Source organism: Sinohyriopsis cumingii, chromosome 4 (genome assembly GCF_028554795.1).
Source record: "Sinohyriopsis cumingii isolate HCF-2022 chromosome 4, ASM2855479v2, whole genome shotgun sequence".
NCBI classification, from domain to species: Eukaryota; Metazoa; Mollusca; class Bivalvia; order Unionida; family Unionidae; genus Sinohyriopsis; species Sinohyriopsis cumingii.
This window is the reverse complement of record NC_142964.1, coordinates 142,244,204-142,262,469: the sequence shown is the minus strand read 5'-3', so window position 1 is coordinate 142,262,469 and position 18,266 is coordinate 142,244,204. Positions and strand designations below refer to the sequence as shown.

The window sequence follows — 18,266 nt, the reverse complement described above, 5'->3', positions numbered from 1 at the left end:
CAGACCTCCCAGGCAAAAACTTTTTAGCTGAAAAGGTAAAAGTTATCTGCCCACCAGGGTGTCAGTTAAATAGAGTGATCCCCCCTTGATACAAGGACTGACACCAAATCCCATGACTTCTTTAGTTACTAATTCTGCTTGAGCCAAGTAGCATGCTTTCTACAGACAGAGAGACCTTGCAATCCACATGCTAGCACTTTGTAAGTTTTATGCCGTAAAGTAAATTGGAGAGTGTTTTGCTTGAAGGGAAGTATACTCTTTTTATAAATTTCCAACTTTTCTGATTTTTCTTTCTGAAGACAAATATTCAGTCTTTTCAGTGTCATCACATTGCCATCCTCATGCACTTAGGTGCCTTGGTATGTACCTGCATGGACCATCAAGGTCACATGTTATAGCTGTATTTAAATATGTGCAGGACTGGTGTGTAATTTTAGAAAACATGTATAATATTGCTTTATTACGTCTGCAACAGTTGGATACATACAGGTAAGTTTTCTAAATTAATCTAGTTTTAGCATCCACTTTGTTATATACATGACAGTCTGTTGTTTTACCTGTATAGGCCATCATTTGGCCTTTTCTTGTCTTACAATTTATATTATAGCATCCACTTTGTAAGTGTCAATAATGATGCATCATTGCAATTTTATGTGCATATATGGAGTGTACTATAGAAAACTCAATTATATTGCTGTATGGTCTCTGTCAATTGGCCTTATTTTTCTTACAGGTAAGTCATATTAGAATTTATATTTTAACATCCAGTTCATATGTATTAATAGTGATGCTACAATATTGTATCTGTATGGGCAGCCACATGCTGTGCCTTTTTATAGGTAATTCTCATGGTGTGTAGCTCTGCACATACACTGAAGTTTGTAAAGCAGGATGGATGCTGTGCTACACCTGTATATATTGTCTGCTCCATTTTGTCTTACAGATTTTAACCGTGGGCAATACCAGAATGATAGCCATGCTACATGTGCAAAATTTACTCCAGTTGTCAATCAATGAATACATGTCAGTCTTTTATATTATGGACAAAAGTCAATGGGTGACAGTTGCAGGGGAACTAAAGAGGAAGGCATAGAAGCACACCTTGAGGGACAAGGACGTCATCAGTTTTCAGGCTAGGATTCGACACCATATCACTTGCTGGAGAGCAAGATAGATGGCAAACAAACAGTCTCATTTATCATAACACATATCAGAATTACAGACTGGCTACATGGATCAATTTCCCATACCATATCTGAATCTCTAAAACTGGGCAACCTTTTGACAACCAATATGGTCCCATTCTATGATGACTCAGGATTTGGCCATATACCTCTGATCATAATGTATCATGACCACAGTCGATCATACAGTATCAGCCACCAGAAGAACAAGCTCTGTCCAGTTCCATGAATCCAGGTTATACAGGCACTCTCATGGATCAGTCTAACCTGCATAGTGCTGCTTGGCACTCCCTGGATATGATGTCCAGCTTAGTGCCTCAGTATCCAAAAGATATTGCTTCACTTTGTTCTGAAGGTTTTGCCACTTAGCAAAAGCTTGGAAGTCATCTTATCAAACTCAGGATGTTCTGTGAGCCACCATCTTCAACATTCTTGTCCAGCTACTTTGCAGGTAGTACAAGAGATGTTGGCTTCAATACATTTATCCATAGATGATGAAACTGGCTCGCATGTCTCTCATCGTGACTTGAAGCATGAAGACTCAGCTTTATGGGCTTTAACAAAAGTTTTCCACCCGGGACTGCCACTGTAATTCTTCTGCATTCCTCCTCCCTCTGCAGAAACTGCCTGTTTTTAGTTCCAGCTGTAAACGATTATTGACTAAATAGGTAGAATCTTCTTTCAAATAACTTCCATTGTCTGGCAGAGTTCCTGACATTCTGGGCTGCTTTTATCATCTATTACTAGACCCAAGCATCTCTCGTTCTTGCAAAGATGCCTTCCCTTGCGCTTTAGTTGGGGGTTCTACAAGTCCCACACACCAGTTTTCCATTGGGATATCTCAGCAGTCATCCAAGATATTGCAGCTATGGGGATGACAGAGCCATACTTTGTACACATGGATTGAAAGTCTTTTAATGATGCACAGCATTTGTTGCTCCATGATGGATCTAGTATCTATGGTGATATTTCAACAAGCAGAACACTATATATTCTGCAACCCCTGAATCTCATAGGACATGCATGGGAATCTGTTTCCAGAGGGGCCCATGTCTTAAACAGAGCTACCCAACATACCATGGCCAATTCTATAACAGCAGTTACAGACTTACAACTGGTGGAATGAGATACAGTGCTCTTTACTTCAACATTTCTTAAGACCATCATAAGGCCAAACTACACTCGCAGCCTTAATTAGTCTCTTTCATGGTCAGGTTGACATAAATCTGCAAACAGGCCACCAAGGTGTCCAATTTTCCTACCTCAAAAGAGGGATTTTAAAGGCAATCAACATTGAGAATGCAAGGATGCCCCAGGACATAAACCACTGGCAAGTAGTGTCACACAAATACATCAAATTGACAGTTTTATCATAGCATGTTGCCAAGAGTGAACAAAAAATGTGCTCACTGAGTAATACTGACAATGCATGTTTAAGGAAAAGCATGTGTTCCTACATGATACCCATGCTGTGCTTAAAAGCAAGTCACTATGTATAAATTGAATTTAATTTTGGAAAAAAAGCAGTAAGAGATAGAGGGACAGTCAGAATTAAGTGTTCACCGAATCCACAAGACAGACTTCACCAAGCATTCTGGCCAGCATTGGTGAAAGCTTAAAATGTAAGCACAGAAAGCAAAGGTATTATGTTGAATTATGGTACAAGAAAACAGTAATTAATGTGGCCACTTTTAGATGATAATTCATATTGAATACATATATATTACAATGTCTTATCCATAAACTGTGCAAAATTCAAGGTTCAGATCTATTGTTTGATATATGAATCAAAATACACATGGGAAAATTTGACATTGGTGAGTTCCCATTACACTGTAATAACAGAACTGAATAATAGAAAAGAAAACTGAATTAGTTTTATTAACCTCATTATGTCATTACTCATTCCATTATCATCATGAGAGGTAGTGCTAGTTGGAATGTGTGAGTGTATGCAATATTAGTGTCATATATTAATAAATACTATATTATTTGTGTAGTTTGCACTGTTTGTCTTATTTTAGTCTCTGTTACTTGAGTGATTGGCACCTGTCCTAATTATTTATCCTACCTATCTCAGGTATCTGAGTGTAGGGAAGTTTGTGACAAGCAGTCCTACCAAATCTACAACCATTGAAAAACCACAGTTCTCCCAAACAAAAGTGGACAAGAGGCAGAGAAAGGGCAATCGTTTTCACCATCGTTTCTCTCTACGAGAGCATTCCTATCTCAGAAATGAAATCATCTTCACACTACCCTTATCACAGATACTGATGGCAGGAAGGCTCCAATTCTTTTTGCTGAATGGGACAAGACAAATGACAAATGGTTTCTGAGGGACTTGGTATCTCTTTCAGAGCACCTCCTCCTTTGTCCAGGGTTCCTTCTGCTAAACTCTTGCCCTTTCATTGACCTAAGCACACTCAATTATTTTATTATGCCCCTTGGTTCATGACAAAACGCCATGACAGGTTCAAAATGATGTACACTATTTGTTGTTGTTGTAGGGTTTAGCGCCATTTTTCAGCACACGAGAGGCTATACATGGCGGCCAGTATTAATGGTGGAGTAAGCACCAGGGAAATCCCCGGAAAGAACCACCGACCCTCGAGAAGCTACTGGCAAGCTTTCTCACATACCCACATTGGCCGAATCTGAGACTCGAATCCACGCAGACAGAGGTGAGATGGCAGTGATCCGTAACAGAGAGCACTTTAGACCACTCGGTCACTCGGGGCCCCTGATGTCCAGGAGAGAGTCTGTGCAATCAGTATCTTTAAAGTAATTTGTCCTGAAAGACAGGTGGTTACTCATCATATCTTCCTGTCCCTGTCAAATGGCTTCCAGAAAGTTCATGCAATTCCCCTACAAAGACACTGCACTTCCAGTTGAACTCAGCATTACTCCCTGTGGTTTCACTTGATCAGTAGACTGGGACTACCTCCATTGTGGCAATATCAATGACCTAGACTACATTCTACATGAACATCAGGGAGTTACATCTTGGAGCAAGACATGATATATCCCTTGTTACTCAATCTTCTCTGCCTTGGTTTCCCATTAACAATGGTAAATCTGACATTGTACCATCACAACCTTTTGTTCATCGAATTATGGAATTAAGCTGTCAGTGAGCAGAGTAATAACTTCTAGTACATATTTTAATGCAAAAAATTGATTTTCATACATTCCTTGAGTAATGTTTATTGTATTGTTGTCCAAGGAAAATATGATAGTACAAAATGGATAAAAATGTTAAGGTGTCAAAGCAAATAAAATTATCTCCTTTCTTAGCACTACTAGTGCATTATATACTACTGTTTTCTTTTGTCCCATAAAAATAGTGTCCCCAAAATTTTGAGGGTGGGAGACACAGTGACCTCTTCTTGGTGATTTTATGTGCAGTGGTGTACATAAGTAACTTTTGAGTGCTATAATTAGCTAGCCAAAATTTCTTCAAACAACTTTTCATCAACCATTCTGGTGGCGTAGTGGTTAGAGCATCCATCTCGGATGCAGGAGGTCATGGGTTTGATCCCTGGCCGAGTCATACCAAAGACTTACAAAAATGGTAATAGCAGCTTCCACACTTGGCACTCAGCATTAAGAGGTTAGTGTTAGGACTGGTTGTCACAGGATGAATCCGGGTTGGGATTGGATTAGGGAAGACACCAAAAGCAACTGCGTTTACAAGATGTTTATTTATAAACGCAATTTAAATATTAACAAATCTGACACCATTATAAACAAAAAGATAAGGAAAATTATGAAGTTCCTAACATGGAACTATCAACAACAATTAACTGAATGAGAAAAACCTCAAACCATGAATTTAACAAATGGAATTTCAAAACTAACGTCAATTCATACCACCGATCAACAAAATAAAAATCATCTACACCCCAATATAAAGAAAGTCTTGAATGTATCGTTCAAATATCGATTTAGTAAAGAATGTAATTATGAACGTATCGTTCATAAAATGATATTGAAAAGCAGTGTAAATTACGAACCTATCAATCGTTCACATAACGATATAGCAATAGGAATGAATGAAATTACGAACCTATTGATTGTTCACATAACAGTATAGCAATAGGAATGAATGAAATTACAAATCTATCAATCGTTCACATAACGATATAGGAATGAATGAAATTATGAAATGCAATAGTGGAAATAACATGGAACACTATATAACTATTGTGGCCCCCATTTGACGTCCAAGATGTTCCGGTTCCATGCACTCTAGTCAATGGCCAGAGAAGCACCCACACATGGTCCGCTCCTCTCAGTCTGTTGAAGGATCCCTCGAGAGCCTTCACATCAATTACAGACCCGATGGTCATGAAGCCCTGGTCCCTCACACCGAGAAAACCAGTATACTCTTCCGATCCAATGTCACCATAACACAGCGTATACGTCACATGAAACCACACAGTTCTGTGACTTCACATCAAACCATTATAAGGCATGGCAGCATGTATAAGACATGGCGGCATGTACAAGGCAGGTATAATGCAGCTAAAATTATAATAACTAAACTGTAGTACATATGACTTCTGCATTGATATATGTTGCGCATGCACGCACATGAATTCGTTACCCATTCCATTAATCGTTTAATGCATGCAGCGTATAATTAAATATCAATTTGTCTGTTCAGTTACAACAAATAGCTAACTCAAACCAGACCATAGTATTTCTAATAAGGTGTTGTATAACCTGGGTATTGACTCCGTAGAATTTAGAATAAATATATTTTTCCTGCTCGTTAGCTACTGCATTCAATGAATATGTTTGCAGATATGTCTTTTTGAAACATTAATTAAGGTTCTAAAATTTCTAAAGTATGAAAACAATTCTGTCATATAAATGAATAGTAATAAAGAAAATTTCATTACCTCTACAGCTGGAGATTTGCTTCCGTAAAGGGGTAAGCTTTCTGACAAGACTCTGCATAATGTAATTTAGTTATAGAGAATTTGCTGTATATGTACACTAGCTGTGACATATGCACAGCTAGGTACTTAGGTTTCCTGCTGCCGGCAATTTGCACATGCAGGGGTCCGAGTTTCGCTCAGGATTTCGAAATAACTAGAGCCGAAAAAATATACTACCCTCTGGTGACACTGTACGCGGCAATGAAACCCGAGTACATTTTTGACAACATATACTTATTGATATAACTCATACACAATTCCGTGACACTGGTTGGCCTGGTGTCAGGATAATGTAACTGGGTGGGACATCATGTTACATGTTTACGGCATGATGCTTCAGTGCTAGACATCACTATAAACTGCCACACTGCAGACATCGTATAGCAACATGACTGAAAAATTGTTAAAGCTAGATTAAAAATCCAAGTCACACACACACACACGCACACAACTTTTCATCATCAAGTTTTTTGTGTTGTCTAGTAAATACAGAATTTAAAAAAACATAATTAGCTTATCATCATTACAGTGACCTTATTTCATGCTGTGAAGAGACTGTGAGAACAGCTATCTCAGGGAACCATGTGGTACAGAGTGTCTCAGTTTTCCATGTAAGTATCCATGACAACAGATTTTCTGATCCCTCACTATAAAGCCCCTGAATACACCACTACTCATCTTATAACCTGGGTATTATTATGGATCTATTGAAATCAGATGAATTTTGTTTCAGTATTGATTTCATTATTAATTTATTATTTTTAATTGTTAATCTATTAATCACTTAATTGTATTTTAGTTATAATTTTATGATATCTAATATCTGATTAATGGGTTTGTATATTGCTATTTGGATTGGGTCTTGCTGAAACATGTTTCAGTACATGGCTGAATTGCTTACAGTGTAAACCACTTTTATCATTATCATGAACGCATTGGTATTATATGTTTCCTTGCAAGAATGCGTACTAGTCTCACTTGCAGAGTAAGCATATATGCTTGTTATCCAGTTTTTACATTATCTTTGAAGTAACAGTTAAAGAACTATTTGTATTGCATTGTAAAAACATAGTTGTATATCTGCCAGCTCTTACTGTTTACCTGTGTCATGTACTGAGATGATTCTTAAACTATGGACTTATTTTGGAACAGTAGCAAAAAATATGAAAATACTATTGTTGTGGTCAATTCCAGATATTGACTTGTCCAGGTTTGGTCTGAATCTTAGTTGTCATATTAGACCCAGTGGAGTTGGGCAGGAAACAAGACTAATCCTACTTTATAGACACTTTTAGGGCAAGGAACCAGACTAATCTTACTTTATAGACACTTTTAGGGCAGGGAATCAGACACTTTATCTTATGCCAAATGCCTGAGCAATCAAGCTTTTGATTTTATGTTATCATATTGTGTACATCCAACAAGTGAAGACACATTGAAGACAAAAGGGAAATTCAGCCTCTTTAAAGGTCCAAAGAGTCAGCACAGAATTATAAACAAGAATATTCAGATGCCAGACTTTGTTTGGAATTAAAGCAGGAAAGGCAACAGTGAAAACTAACGGCTTGTCAATGTGAGATTGCCCATCGTGGGGGAAATAAACCCATAAAGAACATGTCGGGTCGAGATCTAGCATAGAATCATTGACCTACATTGGTTTTAAAACTAGTTTCTCTGAACTGGAGGTCATGAAGGCTGAGGCATCCATTACCAAGTGTTTAGTTGAACATATTGTTGTCATTACTGCATCAGATTGCACGCTTTTCAAAGATGCAATTAGCATTTCACAATATGTCATTAGACCTTGCTGAAAATTAGCCTGACTTGTGTAAAAGTATCAGCTGTCTTACTGAGAAGGTCTTGTTGGCTTTGGCAGGTCTGCATAGTTGTGGTAGAGCTTTTCATTGTGATTATAGATGTATCATTTTTTAAGTATTATAAGTCACAAAATGTTTAGAAATTCTTCAAAAACTAATCATTATGGTTTTGCGCACAATAATACTAACAAGTGCAAATTATGAAAACTATGTTACAGATTTACTGCATTTTTGTTTTTAATTTGCAAAGTTTAAATGTCTCAAGAAGTTTATCATTAATTTTATCATATAATATAATGGGCTTGATATGTGCATTTCATTAACAGACTTGAATCATTTTCAGACCCTTGTGTATACAGTGAATTTTATCATTAATTTTATCATATAATATAATGGACTTGATCTGTGCATTTCATTAACAGACTTGAATCATTTTCAGACCCTTGTGTATACAGTGAATTTTATCTTTAATTTTATCATATAATATAATGGACTTGATCTGTGCATTTCATTAACAGACTTGAATCATTTTCAGACCCTTGTGTATACAGTGAATTTTATCATTACTTTTATCATATAATATGATGGACTTGATCTGTGCATTTCATTAACAGACTTGAATCATTTTCAGACCCTTGTGTATACAGTGAATTTTATCATTAATTTTATCATATAATATAATGTACTTGATCTGTTCATTTCGTTAACATACTTGACTCATTTTCAGACTCTGGTGTATACAGTGAAATTTATCATTAATTTTATCATATAATATGATGGACTTGATATGTGCATGTCATTAACAGACTTGAATCATTTTCAGACTTCTGGGGTATACAGTAAAATTTACCATTAATTTTATCCTATAACAGACTTGATCTGTGCATTTTTTAAAGGATCAATGCATTTCGTTTCAGACGTTGGGGTACACGATGAAGTTTATCGCCCAGTCCAGGCAGCTCCAGATAAAAGTGTAAGTTTAACAAAGCTTGTTCTCACAAATGTTTAAAGTGTTGCCAAGTGTGTACAACATAGACCAGATATTTCATTACAAGCATTTCAGGGTCTGTGTTATTGTAATTTCAAGCCAGCAATATTGACCAGGCTGTGTCATTACATAATGTGCTTGCAGATCAGGGTATATGGTATTCTTGTGATTTCAGACAACATTGTAGACCCTGCTTTGTCATTACATAATGCACAAGCATATCAGAGTCTGTGATGTATGGTCTACTTATGATTTCAAAACCAACAATGTAGACCCAGATCTACCAGCACATTATGTGGCAGAATGACTGGATCTACCCTGCTTATTGAGTGTGTGTGCAGTATGCTTTGTTACATAAGTTACTTTCTCATGAGATTAATTGGTTTCTCTACCATTGTTAGGATCCATACAGATTAAAGCATATTCATAGGGTAACCCTAACTGAATATCAACTATTTGTTCTCATGAGATTAATTGGTCTCTCTACCAATGTTAGGATCCATACAGATTAAAGCATATACATAGGGTAACCCTAACTGAATGTCAACTATTTGTTCTCATGAGATTAATTGGTCTCTCTACCATTGTTAACATCCATACAGATTAAAACATATACATAGGGTAACCCTAACTGAATGTCGACTATTTGTTCTTCCACTGGCATTGGGCAACAGTTTTTAGTGGATATCATAGGACTTAACCCATTGCAGGGAACATATTTTTCTCTTACATTTGTGTTTAATTTAGTTGTAAATGACGGGTTTCTTTTTGCACTCTCTGTAAATACTGTACTAGCTGGTATCATGAAACTTCACGACTGGATGTATCTTGAGTAATGCTACACCATACCTTACCACAGAGGAAAGTAACTATGACATACATTTCACATTTTACTGGCTTAGGCTACGTTTTTGCATTTAGCTCATGACCAAATATGCTTTTTGCATTCTGTATATGTGCATGTGTGTATATATATATGTGTGTGTGTGTGTGTGTGTGTGTACACACACATACACACTTCTGTAGATCCATGATGAGTGCTCTATACCATCATCACAAAAGTAGGTCACTTTTGACCTTTTTTAATGTTTGTTTGACTTTGGTTAAATTATGTTTTAAAGTTGTTCCTCAGCCTCTGTATATTCCTAAATTCATCGTATCATATAAAGTGTGCATCTATATTAGTACCACACTTTTACAGCAAAATAGGTCACTTGGACCTACATTTCACATTCTAGAACTTAATTTGAAAAATGGAGCAGTTATTTTCCACCATCTTGTCCAATTTTGATGATCCACATGTACATATAGAACACACATGTTCACATTTAAAGTTTAACAATAAAAGAAAATACACATCCAGCAGATGAACACTGGCAAGGATTTAAAGGACAAACTCAAAAGGTTCTGTCACCTTGAGTTTTTCTTGGCATTCTTACAGCTTCTGTCTCTCTGCTTGCCTTTCTTTATCTCTCTTTCTTGCACACCCACACATGGTCACAAGCAAAAGATTTACAGTAATACCTCGTGCATTCACGTTTCTGGATTCGCGAATTCACGGATTCGCGAAATTTTCATTGGTACCCTCTACATACATGTTTTCTTTATTTTATTGAATTGTACCTTCGTTATATGACTTCTGTGACATATGAAGTTTACCTAGTTTACCTTCCTGACAATGACAAAGAAAACGTCAGTCATTAAGTTTACAGTCCCATTCGTTACTTGGTTTTACCTTACTGTGAGTGCAAAAGAAAACGGCAGCCAATGAATTAGTATAGGGGTAATATTAGTATACATGTACAGTACTGTAAATGCGCTAGTGTGGCAAATACCCATTAGGGTAATGTATTAAGCTAACTTTTAAATGAAATTAAAGTGCTTTGGGAGCATGATTTGGGTCATATTTAGGGTTTAAACTCTAGAAATAAGCATTTATTAGCATTTTTAGTGACTTGTACCAAACATTCGCGATTCCTCCTGATCCATGACTGGTTCTGGAACCTAACCTCGCGAATGTTCGAGGTATTACTGTATACTAATCAGGAAACAGTGGAATGATAAACAGGACTGAACTAGATAATGGTAAATGTAAGCTTCCAGTTGAAATGAATACATAATGATAAACATAAGCTTCCAGTTGAAATGAATAGATAATGATAAATGTAAGCTTCCAGTTGAAATGATTAGATAATGATAAACATAATCCTTCCAGTTGAAATGAATAGATAATGGTTTCAGTTATTCAGCAAAAGTCTGATAGGAGAATAAAAGACAGAAACAAAGAAATAGTGCCATAGTGAAATAGGCTCAAACTGCTGATGTAATGTTTAGTGGATATTCACTAGAAAATATGTTACCTTTACACCACTGAAGTTATGCAGCAAGTTGGTAGAAAAGTAGAAAGAATATATATAGCATGTTGCATGTGAGTTTCTTTTGGGCGATGTCAATTCTGTTTCAAACAGTTTTGTTCTCCCTTAGGGAAAGAAAATATTTTTGACATGTCTTTGAATGATGAATAGGGTAAAATTAATAACCACACAATATAGATCCATTCATCAATAAATACTTTATCAAGAACATTTGCAATCAGTTTTTTTCTCTCTGTGCTATAGTCATCTGCATGGAGACAGATCTAGTCTTCAGTTTTCTGTTGCCAAGGATGATGTCATAACTATAAACAAATTTAAAGATCATTTGCAATTTTAAGTTCTAATCTTAATCAATTACACTAGTAAAAGTAGCAGTGAGCCATAATCATTGATTAATCTGTTTTTTCCAGTCAAAACATTCCAGTTTTAAGTGAGGAAAAAACCCACAAAAAACCAGTCAGCCAACTTAAGCAAAACAGTCAACCACCTTCTAAACACATAACCCTATTTGAAAACTTCTGGATTCACCCCTGAGGATTATCCAAGTGTTGGTCAAGAGCTTTTACATATGACAGTCACAGAATTAAATAGAATTCCTTTAATATATGTTTGTATCTTCTTTCATTGTGTTCAGTCAAGGCACCAGTGGGGAATCTGAGTTTCTAAACAACCTTGAACAGCTGTTTTATGGCATGGGTACATTGCTTGCTAACAAACCCAATCAAATTGGAAAGGCTGCACAGGTAACTAAACAAACTTGATAGCATTTCATTGTATTCATCCATACAGTATGGAGCCATGAGTCTTGTTTGCTGGCAAATGTAATAAGCCAGCACTGCAGTCAGCAAAATAGAGAATGCATTTGAGATGTAACACATTTATGTAGTGTGTGAGGTGTGTGGATTTTGTAATGTGAATTAACTGGGTGTGTCTGAAAAATATTTCCAACATGATATAATCTTGTATTCAAAATTTGCTGCTAAAATAGTGTAAAATTCAGAGATAAAGTGGGAAATTGGTATAATAGAGGGTTACATCAGTTGCTGTGTAGTGTAAAATTCAGAGATAAAGTGGGAAATTGGTATAATAGAGGGTTTGCATCAGTTGCTGTGTAGTGTAAAATTCAGAGATAAAGTGGGAAATTGGTATAATAGAGGGTTTACATCAGTTGCTGTGTAGTGTAAAATTCAGAGATAAAGTGGGAAATCAGTATAATAGAGGGTTTACATCAGTTGCTGTGTAGTGTAAAATTCAGAGATAAAGTGGGAAATTGGTATAATAGAGGGTTTACATCAGTTGCTGTGTAGTGTAAAATGCACAGGTAATTTAAGACATTGGTATAGGATAAGATAAGAATCTTTATTTCAGACTACATAGTCCATACATCTAAATTAAAATACAGATATAAAGTAAAAACATTGTAAACATAAAAGAACATATATAACATACATACAAGTATACAGATATAATAGAGGGTTTACCAAGTATACAGATATGATAGAGGGTTTACCAAGTATACAAATATAATAGAGGGTTTACCAAGTATACAGATATGATAGAGGGTTTACCAAGTATACAGATATGATAGAGGGTTTACCAAGTATACAGATATGATAGAGGGTTTACCAAGTATACAGATATGATAGAAGGTTTACCAAGTATACAGATATGATAGAGGGTTTACATCAGTTGCTGCACAGTGTAGAATGTACAGGTAATTAGAAACATTGGTATAATAGAGTGTTTTCATCAGTTGCTGCAAAGAACCAGTTACTACATGATCATTACATACTCTTGATTCTGTGCAGTATATTTTTAACAAGCACAAAAAATGTTAACACTTGCGGAATATTTTCTATCTGCAGCATACAAAATATTCTGCACAGAACTAAGAAAGTAACAATTGTGCAGTAACTAGTTCTGTGCATTTTTGGTGCCAACCCTCTATCTTTCCTGTGGAAGGCAAATTTCAGTTGGAATGCTAAAAGAATTATCCATAATTTGTGAATGTCAAATATTGTTTCTTATGTATTTGTGTGTATTGTTTCATTATGAATGACTTCAGGTCTAATTAGCATTTTCTAAAAAAAATATTACCCAATGGAAAATAATCTTCTAGAAACTTCTTAGTGTTTACAAAATAATATGTTAGTTATAGAAACTATGTTACTAAATTATATCATATAGCCTGGACTATACCAGGTACACCAGATAAATTGTCGGGGAATTCCAATAACCTAGACCCAGACCCAAATAGACATGTTTACTTCTGTTAATAATGATCCTAATATTAAGCTCATACACATTGAGAATATTTTAGCTATGTATTACAGAATAAAAAAATAATTCAGGTCAAGAAGAAAATAAACTTGATTTTGGACAAGGTTAGGACTAAAATACAACCTTACAATACAGTAGCATATAATGAAGTTTAAATTTTTTTTAAAACTAACAACAATGCAAATTAAATATACATAACTCAGATCAAGGTATTTGCAGTTTATTCTACTCAGGATTTCAAAGCACTGATCTGTTATCACATTCTGCAATGACAGATCAATATATATGCAGTTTATTGTAGTTTGGATTTCAAACAAACAGGATAGACCACTAATTTGTTATCATGTTATGCAGTGACAGATCAGTGTGTATGTAGTTTATTCTAGTTAGGATTTCAAACAGATAGACTACTGATCAGTTAGAACATTATGCAGTGGTAGATCTGGGTCTATGCTGTTTATTTTACATAGGATTTCAGGCAAACTGTATTTGACCACTGCTCTATTAGCACATTATGTGATGACAGGCTATGGTCTATGCTGATTATTTTACTTAGGATTTCAAACAGACATGATAGACCACTGCTTTGTTAGCACATTATGTGATATCAGGCCATGGTCTATGCTGATTATTTTACTTAGGATTTCAAACAGACATGATAGACCACTGCTTTGTTAGCACATTATGTGATATCAGGCCATGGTCTATGCTGATTATTTTACTTAGGATTTCAAACAGACATGATAGACCACTGCTCTATTAGCACATTATGTGATGACAGGCTATGGTCTATGCTGATTATTTTACTTAGGATTTCAAACAGACATGACAGACCACTGCTCTGTTAGCACATTATGTGATATCAGGCCATGGACTATGCTGATTGGAGTACTTAGGATTTCAAACAGATATGATAGACCACTGATCTGTTAGATTGTACAGTGACAAATCAGAGTCTTTTCAGCTAAGTGTACATTGTACATACATAAATTCTCTTTGCAGGTATCAGTTTTATTTTCCATCACCAGTCACATAAAATACCCACTCGAAACCTCCTCATCCCTTACGGCGTGGTCAGATAACTTTGACTCTTTGAAAGAGACTCAGATGTCAATGTAGTGATACTTCCCAGACTTATAAGCTGTTGTCAGATTTATATCATACTAAACATGCAGTGAACAGATGCATATAAATAACCATTGTCTATAAAGAGAACAGTTTTCATGACATTTCAAGCATCACTGAAAGACCTATGCTTTTAATATCCAAGGAATTCCTGGAACTTTTGGAAATCAACCCATTTAAATAGCCTCAAATTATTGCATATGTACTATTGTTGATGACACATGATCAAGCCATTGTGACATCAGTTAGGTTATTTATATACAATAACAGCCATGGATTTGAAGACCATTTAAAATGCATTTTATTTATTTGTGGATCCATTAAACTTTAAGTTCCAACAGTGTTTGTTTCACTGAGCAATATCATCTCCAATTTGAGTTTTTTCTTTTAGACGACAAGGAAGAAGGTATAGTGCAGAGGCCATCCAGATAAGTTCATAATACATATAAATGGTGTTGCCTGGGATTCAACACATTTACACACACTTTTGGCTCTCTGTATTTATCTGCCATTGACAATATAAATGTCCATGCAGCTTGTATCTTTGAAGTAATTTGTCCTGTAAAGACAGGTGGTTACTCATGATAGGTCATGAACATGTGTAATCAATAAATCATTGCAATGAGAATCTAGTCTCTCAAAGTAGGTGTTTTTTTTATAGCAGTTAGCTGTCAAGACAGGTTTTACTTTAAGGGTAAAATGTGGTGTATTTTCTCTCAAATGTTCTAGATGGCATTACTAGGGAATCTGCACATGGTGTATGAGCCCCTGCTACATGTAATCAGTGAAAAGAATTTGACTGACTTTATCAAGCTAGCTCTTCAGAATATGCCCAAGGCCTCGGAAATCCCAGAGGACCTAACCAAAGCCAAACTTGAACTTCTGCAGAGGACAGTTGCAAGCAAAGTTTTCCAGTCAGATGGTAATTTATCTCAATATAATATTTTTTGGACACCAGTCTGTGAATTTTTTTTGAAATTTGAATGATTTGTATGTGATTTCATTTGTTTTGTAGCCTTGTGTGTAGACTTTGAGAAACATATGTGGTATTCCCTCATTATAATGCTGTCATTGGGATCCCACAAGTAATTCTACATTATAGTAGTACTGCCTATTAATGAAGGTCATTTATAATTTTACTAGCACTTAATGAAATATATTAGCACATGACTATATGCCTTAGTGTTATAGGGAAGGGCATTATAGTGAGGGAACTTTGCATATTGTTAATTGTTTTTTTTCATTTAGGCATATTAGTAGGAGTTTTATGATGGTGGTTTAATTTGGAGGCATTCAGAAAATTTTATTCCCAGATCAGCATATTTTGATTTTGAAAATTGGGTAAGAACAGTGATAATTAGATCAAGGTTGTTAATAGAATAAATACGGCAAGTACTCCATTATGACAGGAGTATTGCATTGATGTGATGCCTGAAATGGATATCTGTAATTGTATGCAGAAGATGGAAGTTAAATATAGGAATTTATTGACTTGCCCATAAGTACTTTTTTATATGTCTTTTCGAATAACTTGTGTTCTCGTTGGAATAGACAGGTATAAACTTGTTATGTGACAAAAGTGGTACTGACTGCCATGTTACAGTAAGCACCTTCTTGTGCTCATTTGCAGGTTTGGTCTCATAATTATCTCCCTGTACTTAGAATTGAGAACTTCCAGGTTTATAATGTTAATAATGGAGCTTATGAGGACCATGTCAAACAGTTAACGCCATTATTAGTTTTCCACTGTTGAGTCATCAACGATTCATTAAAGCGGCATTTCTCTCAAGGTTCAACTTTATATTTCCCATACAACAATCAATTCGGCAAATTCGGTTCACTTTGAAGATTATGATTTGTTTTCATGTGACACTCTTAAAATATCCTGCACGATTTAGACACCAATGGGTTGTTCTTACACGCACCTATATAGGAATTGATTGATTTAATTCATTTTGTCAGATCCACTAGTCTGCCTGCTGTTTCTTTTTATGAGACAACATAGGACCTGGTCACCATTAACACCAAGCTTTTGTAGCTGAGCACTTCTTTGGAGGTTTTCTGCAGAACCTATAGCACTGAATTATTTCAAACATTGCACTGCAGTTTTTTCCACATAATTTTAGCAATACATTAAATACCTTTGCTTTCCTTGTTACAGCACCAAAGTTTTCTCTTTTTGTCATGTGTCGATTCTATATGTTTTTGAGCCTTCTTCATCCTAGGATATCATTGTACTGACAGCATTAAGCACACAATTTCTCATCTTCTGGATAACCTTACCATTTTTACACTATTTACTTATAAATTTACACTTGACTAATCAGTAATGATGTGATTTGGGTCTAATCACATAAAAACCTAATGCAACACAAACCTTAACATGGGGTGACACTTGTTATGATGCCATATTGTGTCTTACTGCTGACATGATTAGTATATGTTGGTATCTAAGGGCTGTTCAGTTTAAACTCACCTTTCTTTCAGGGCTCCCAGTGTCAGGAAAATTATTTGTCTTTGGTCTGGGAAATGTTTAGGATTTAAATTCCGATAGCCAAGGGGGAAGTTGGTCTTCAGTAAAATGTCACTTATTTTGGGGGTTTCTAAATTGATACATAAAATTTTTTTATCAGATAATTCTCTCCAAATCACTAGAAAAGTTATCTGCCAGCTTCATCTCCTATGAGATAGATTTAAATGGAATGTCCGTGGTTTAGTTGCTCTTGTTATAGGGTTTAACGCCATTTTTCAGCACAGGGTAGGCTATACATGGTGGCCAGTATAAATTGTGGAGGAAGAACCTGGGAAAACACCAGGAAGAACCAGATACCCATGAGAAGCAACTGGTAAGCTTTCTCACATACCCACATTGGCCAAGCCCGAGACTTGAACCCACGCAGAGGTGAGAAGGCAGTGATCCGTAATGGTGAGGGCTTTAGACCACTCGGCCACTCAGGACCCCCCTGTAGTTTAGTGTATGATTATCTAGAAGTATTTATTTGATAAAACAAAGTTTTCATTAGATGCAGATCTTTCTTTTATTACTTGTTTGATAAAACAAAGTTTTCATTAGATGCAGATCTTTCTTTTATTACTTGGCTAAATATAAGCATATTCTGACATGTACTCTGAATGTAAAGTTACTTTACAGCTGTTGTATATACCAAGATGTAGACCCAATTATGTACAGCATAATGTACCAGCAGATCAGGGTGCACAGTATTTGCTTGAAAATTGTAAGTAATCTATTATGTTATTAAATGGGTGTTTTGTATTTGACTTGATATTGGTCCATTGTTAGTCATATTGGACCTGGTTGTATTGTCCTGAGGCAGTTCTGAGGGTTTATTTTTGATACGACAAAATGGTTCTGCCATATTGTTATTTGAATCTGTCATAATGCAAACCTAAATCTATTTCACTGGATATTTTTAATGTTTTTTTAGTGGGCTGTGAAGCAGTTTTGATTTGACGGAGTATGGAAAAGACCAGAAGTACAGAACAGGCTTTTTGTGACATTTTTGTTAATCATCTTTTATCTTCCATTGACTGTC

The 18,266-nt window shown here is 35.7% G+C and overlaps 1 protein-coding gene across 3 annotated transcripts in view; it reads left to right on the top strand.

The window, feature by feature from the left end:
• Positions 1-18,266, top strand: part of LOC149802224 (dedicator of cytokinesis protein 4-like) — a 365,588-nt gene that overhangs the window by 149,152 nt on the left and 198,170 nt on the right. For all 3 annotated transcript variants that reach the window (XM_089956651.1, XM_089956650.1, XM_089956649.1), the window contains 4 exons: positions 6,657-6,738; positions 8,862-8,917; positions 11,942-12,050; positions 15,442-15,634. In XM_089956651.1, the coding sequence (XP_089812777.1) occupies positions 6,657-6,738; positions 8,862-8,917; positions 11,942-12,050; positions 15,442-15,634 (440 nt within the window). The remainder of the gene's footprint in view (positions 1-6,656; positions 6,739-8,861; positions 8,918-11,941; positions 12,051-15,441; positions 15,635-18,266) is intronic.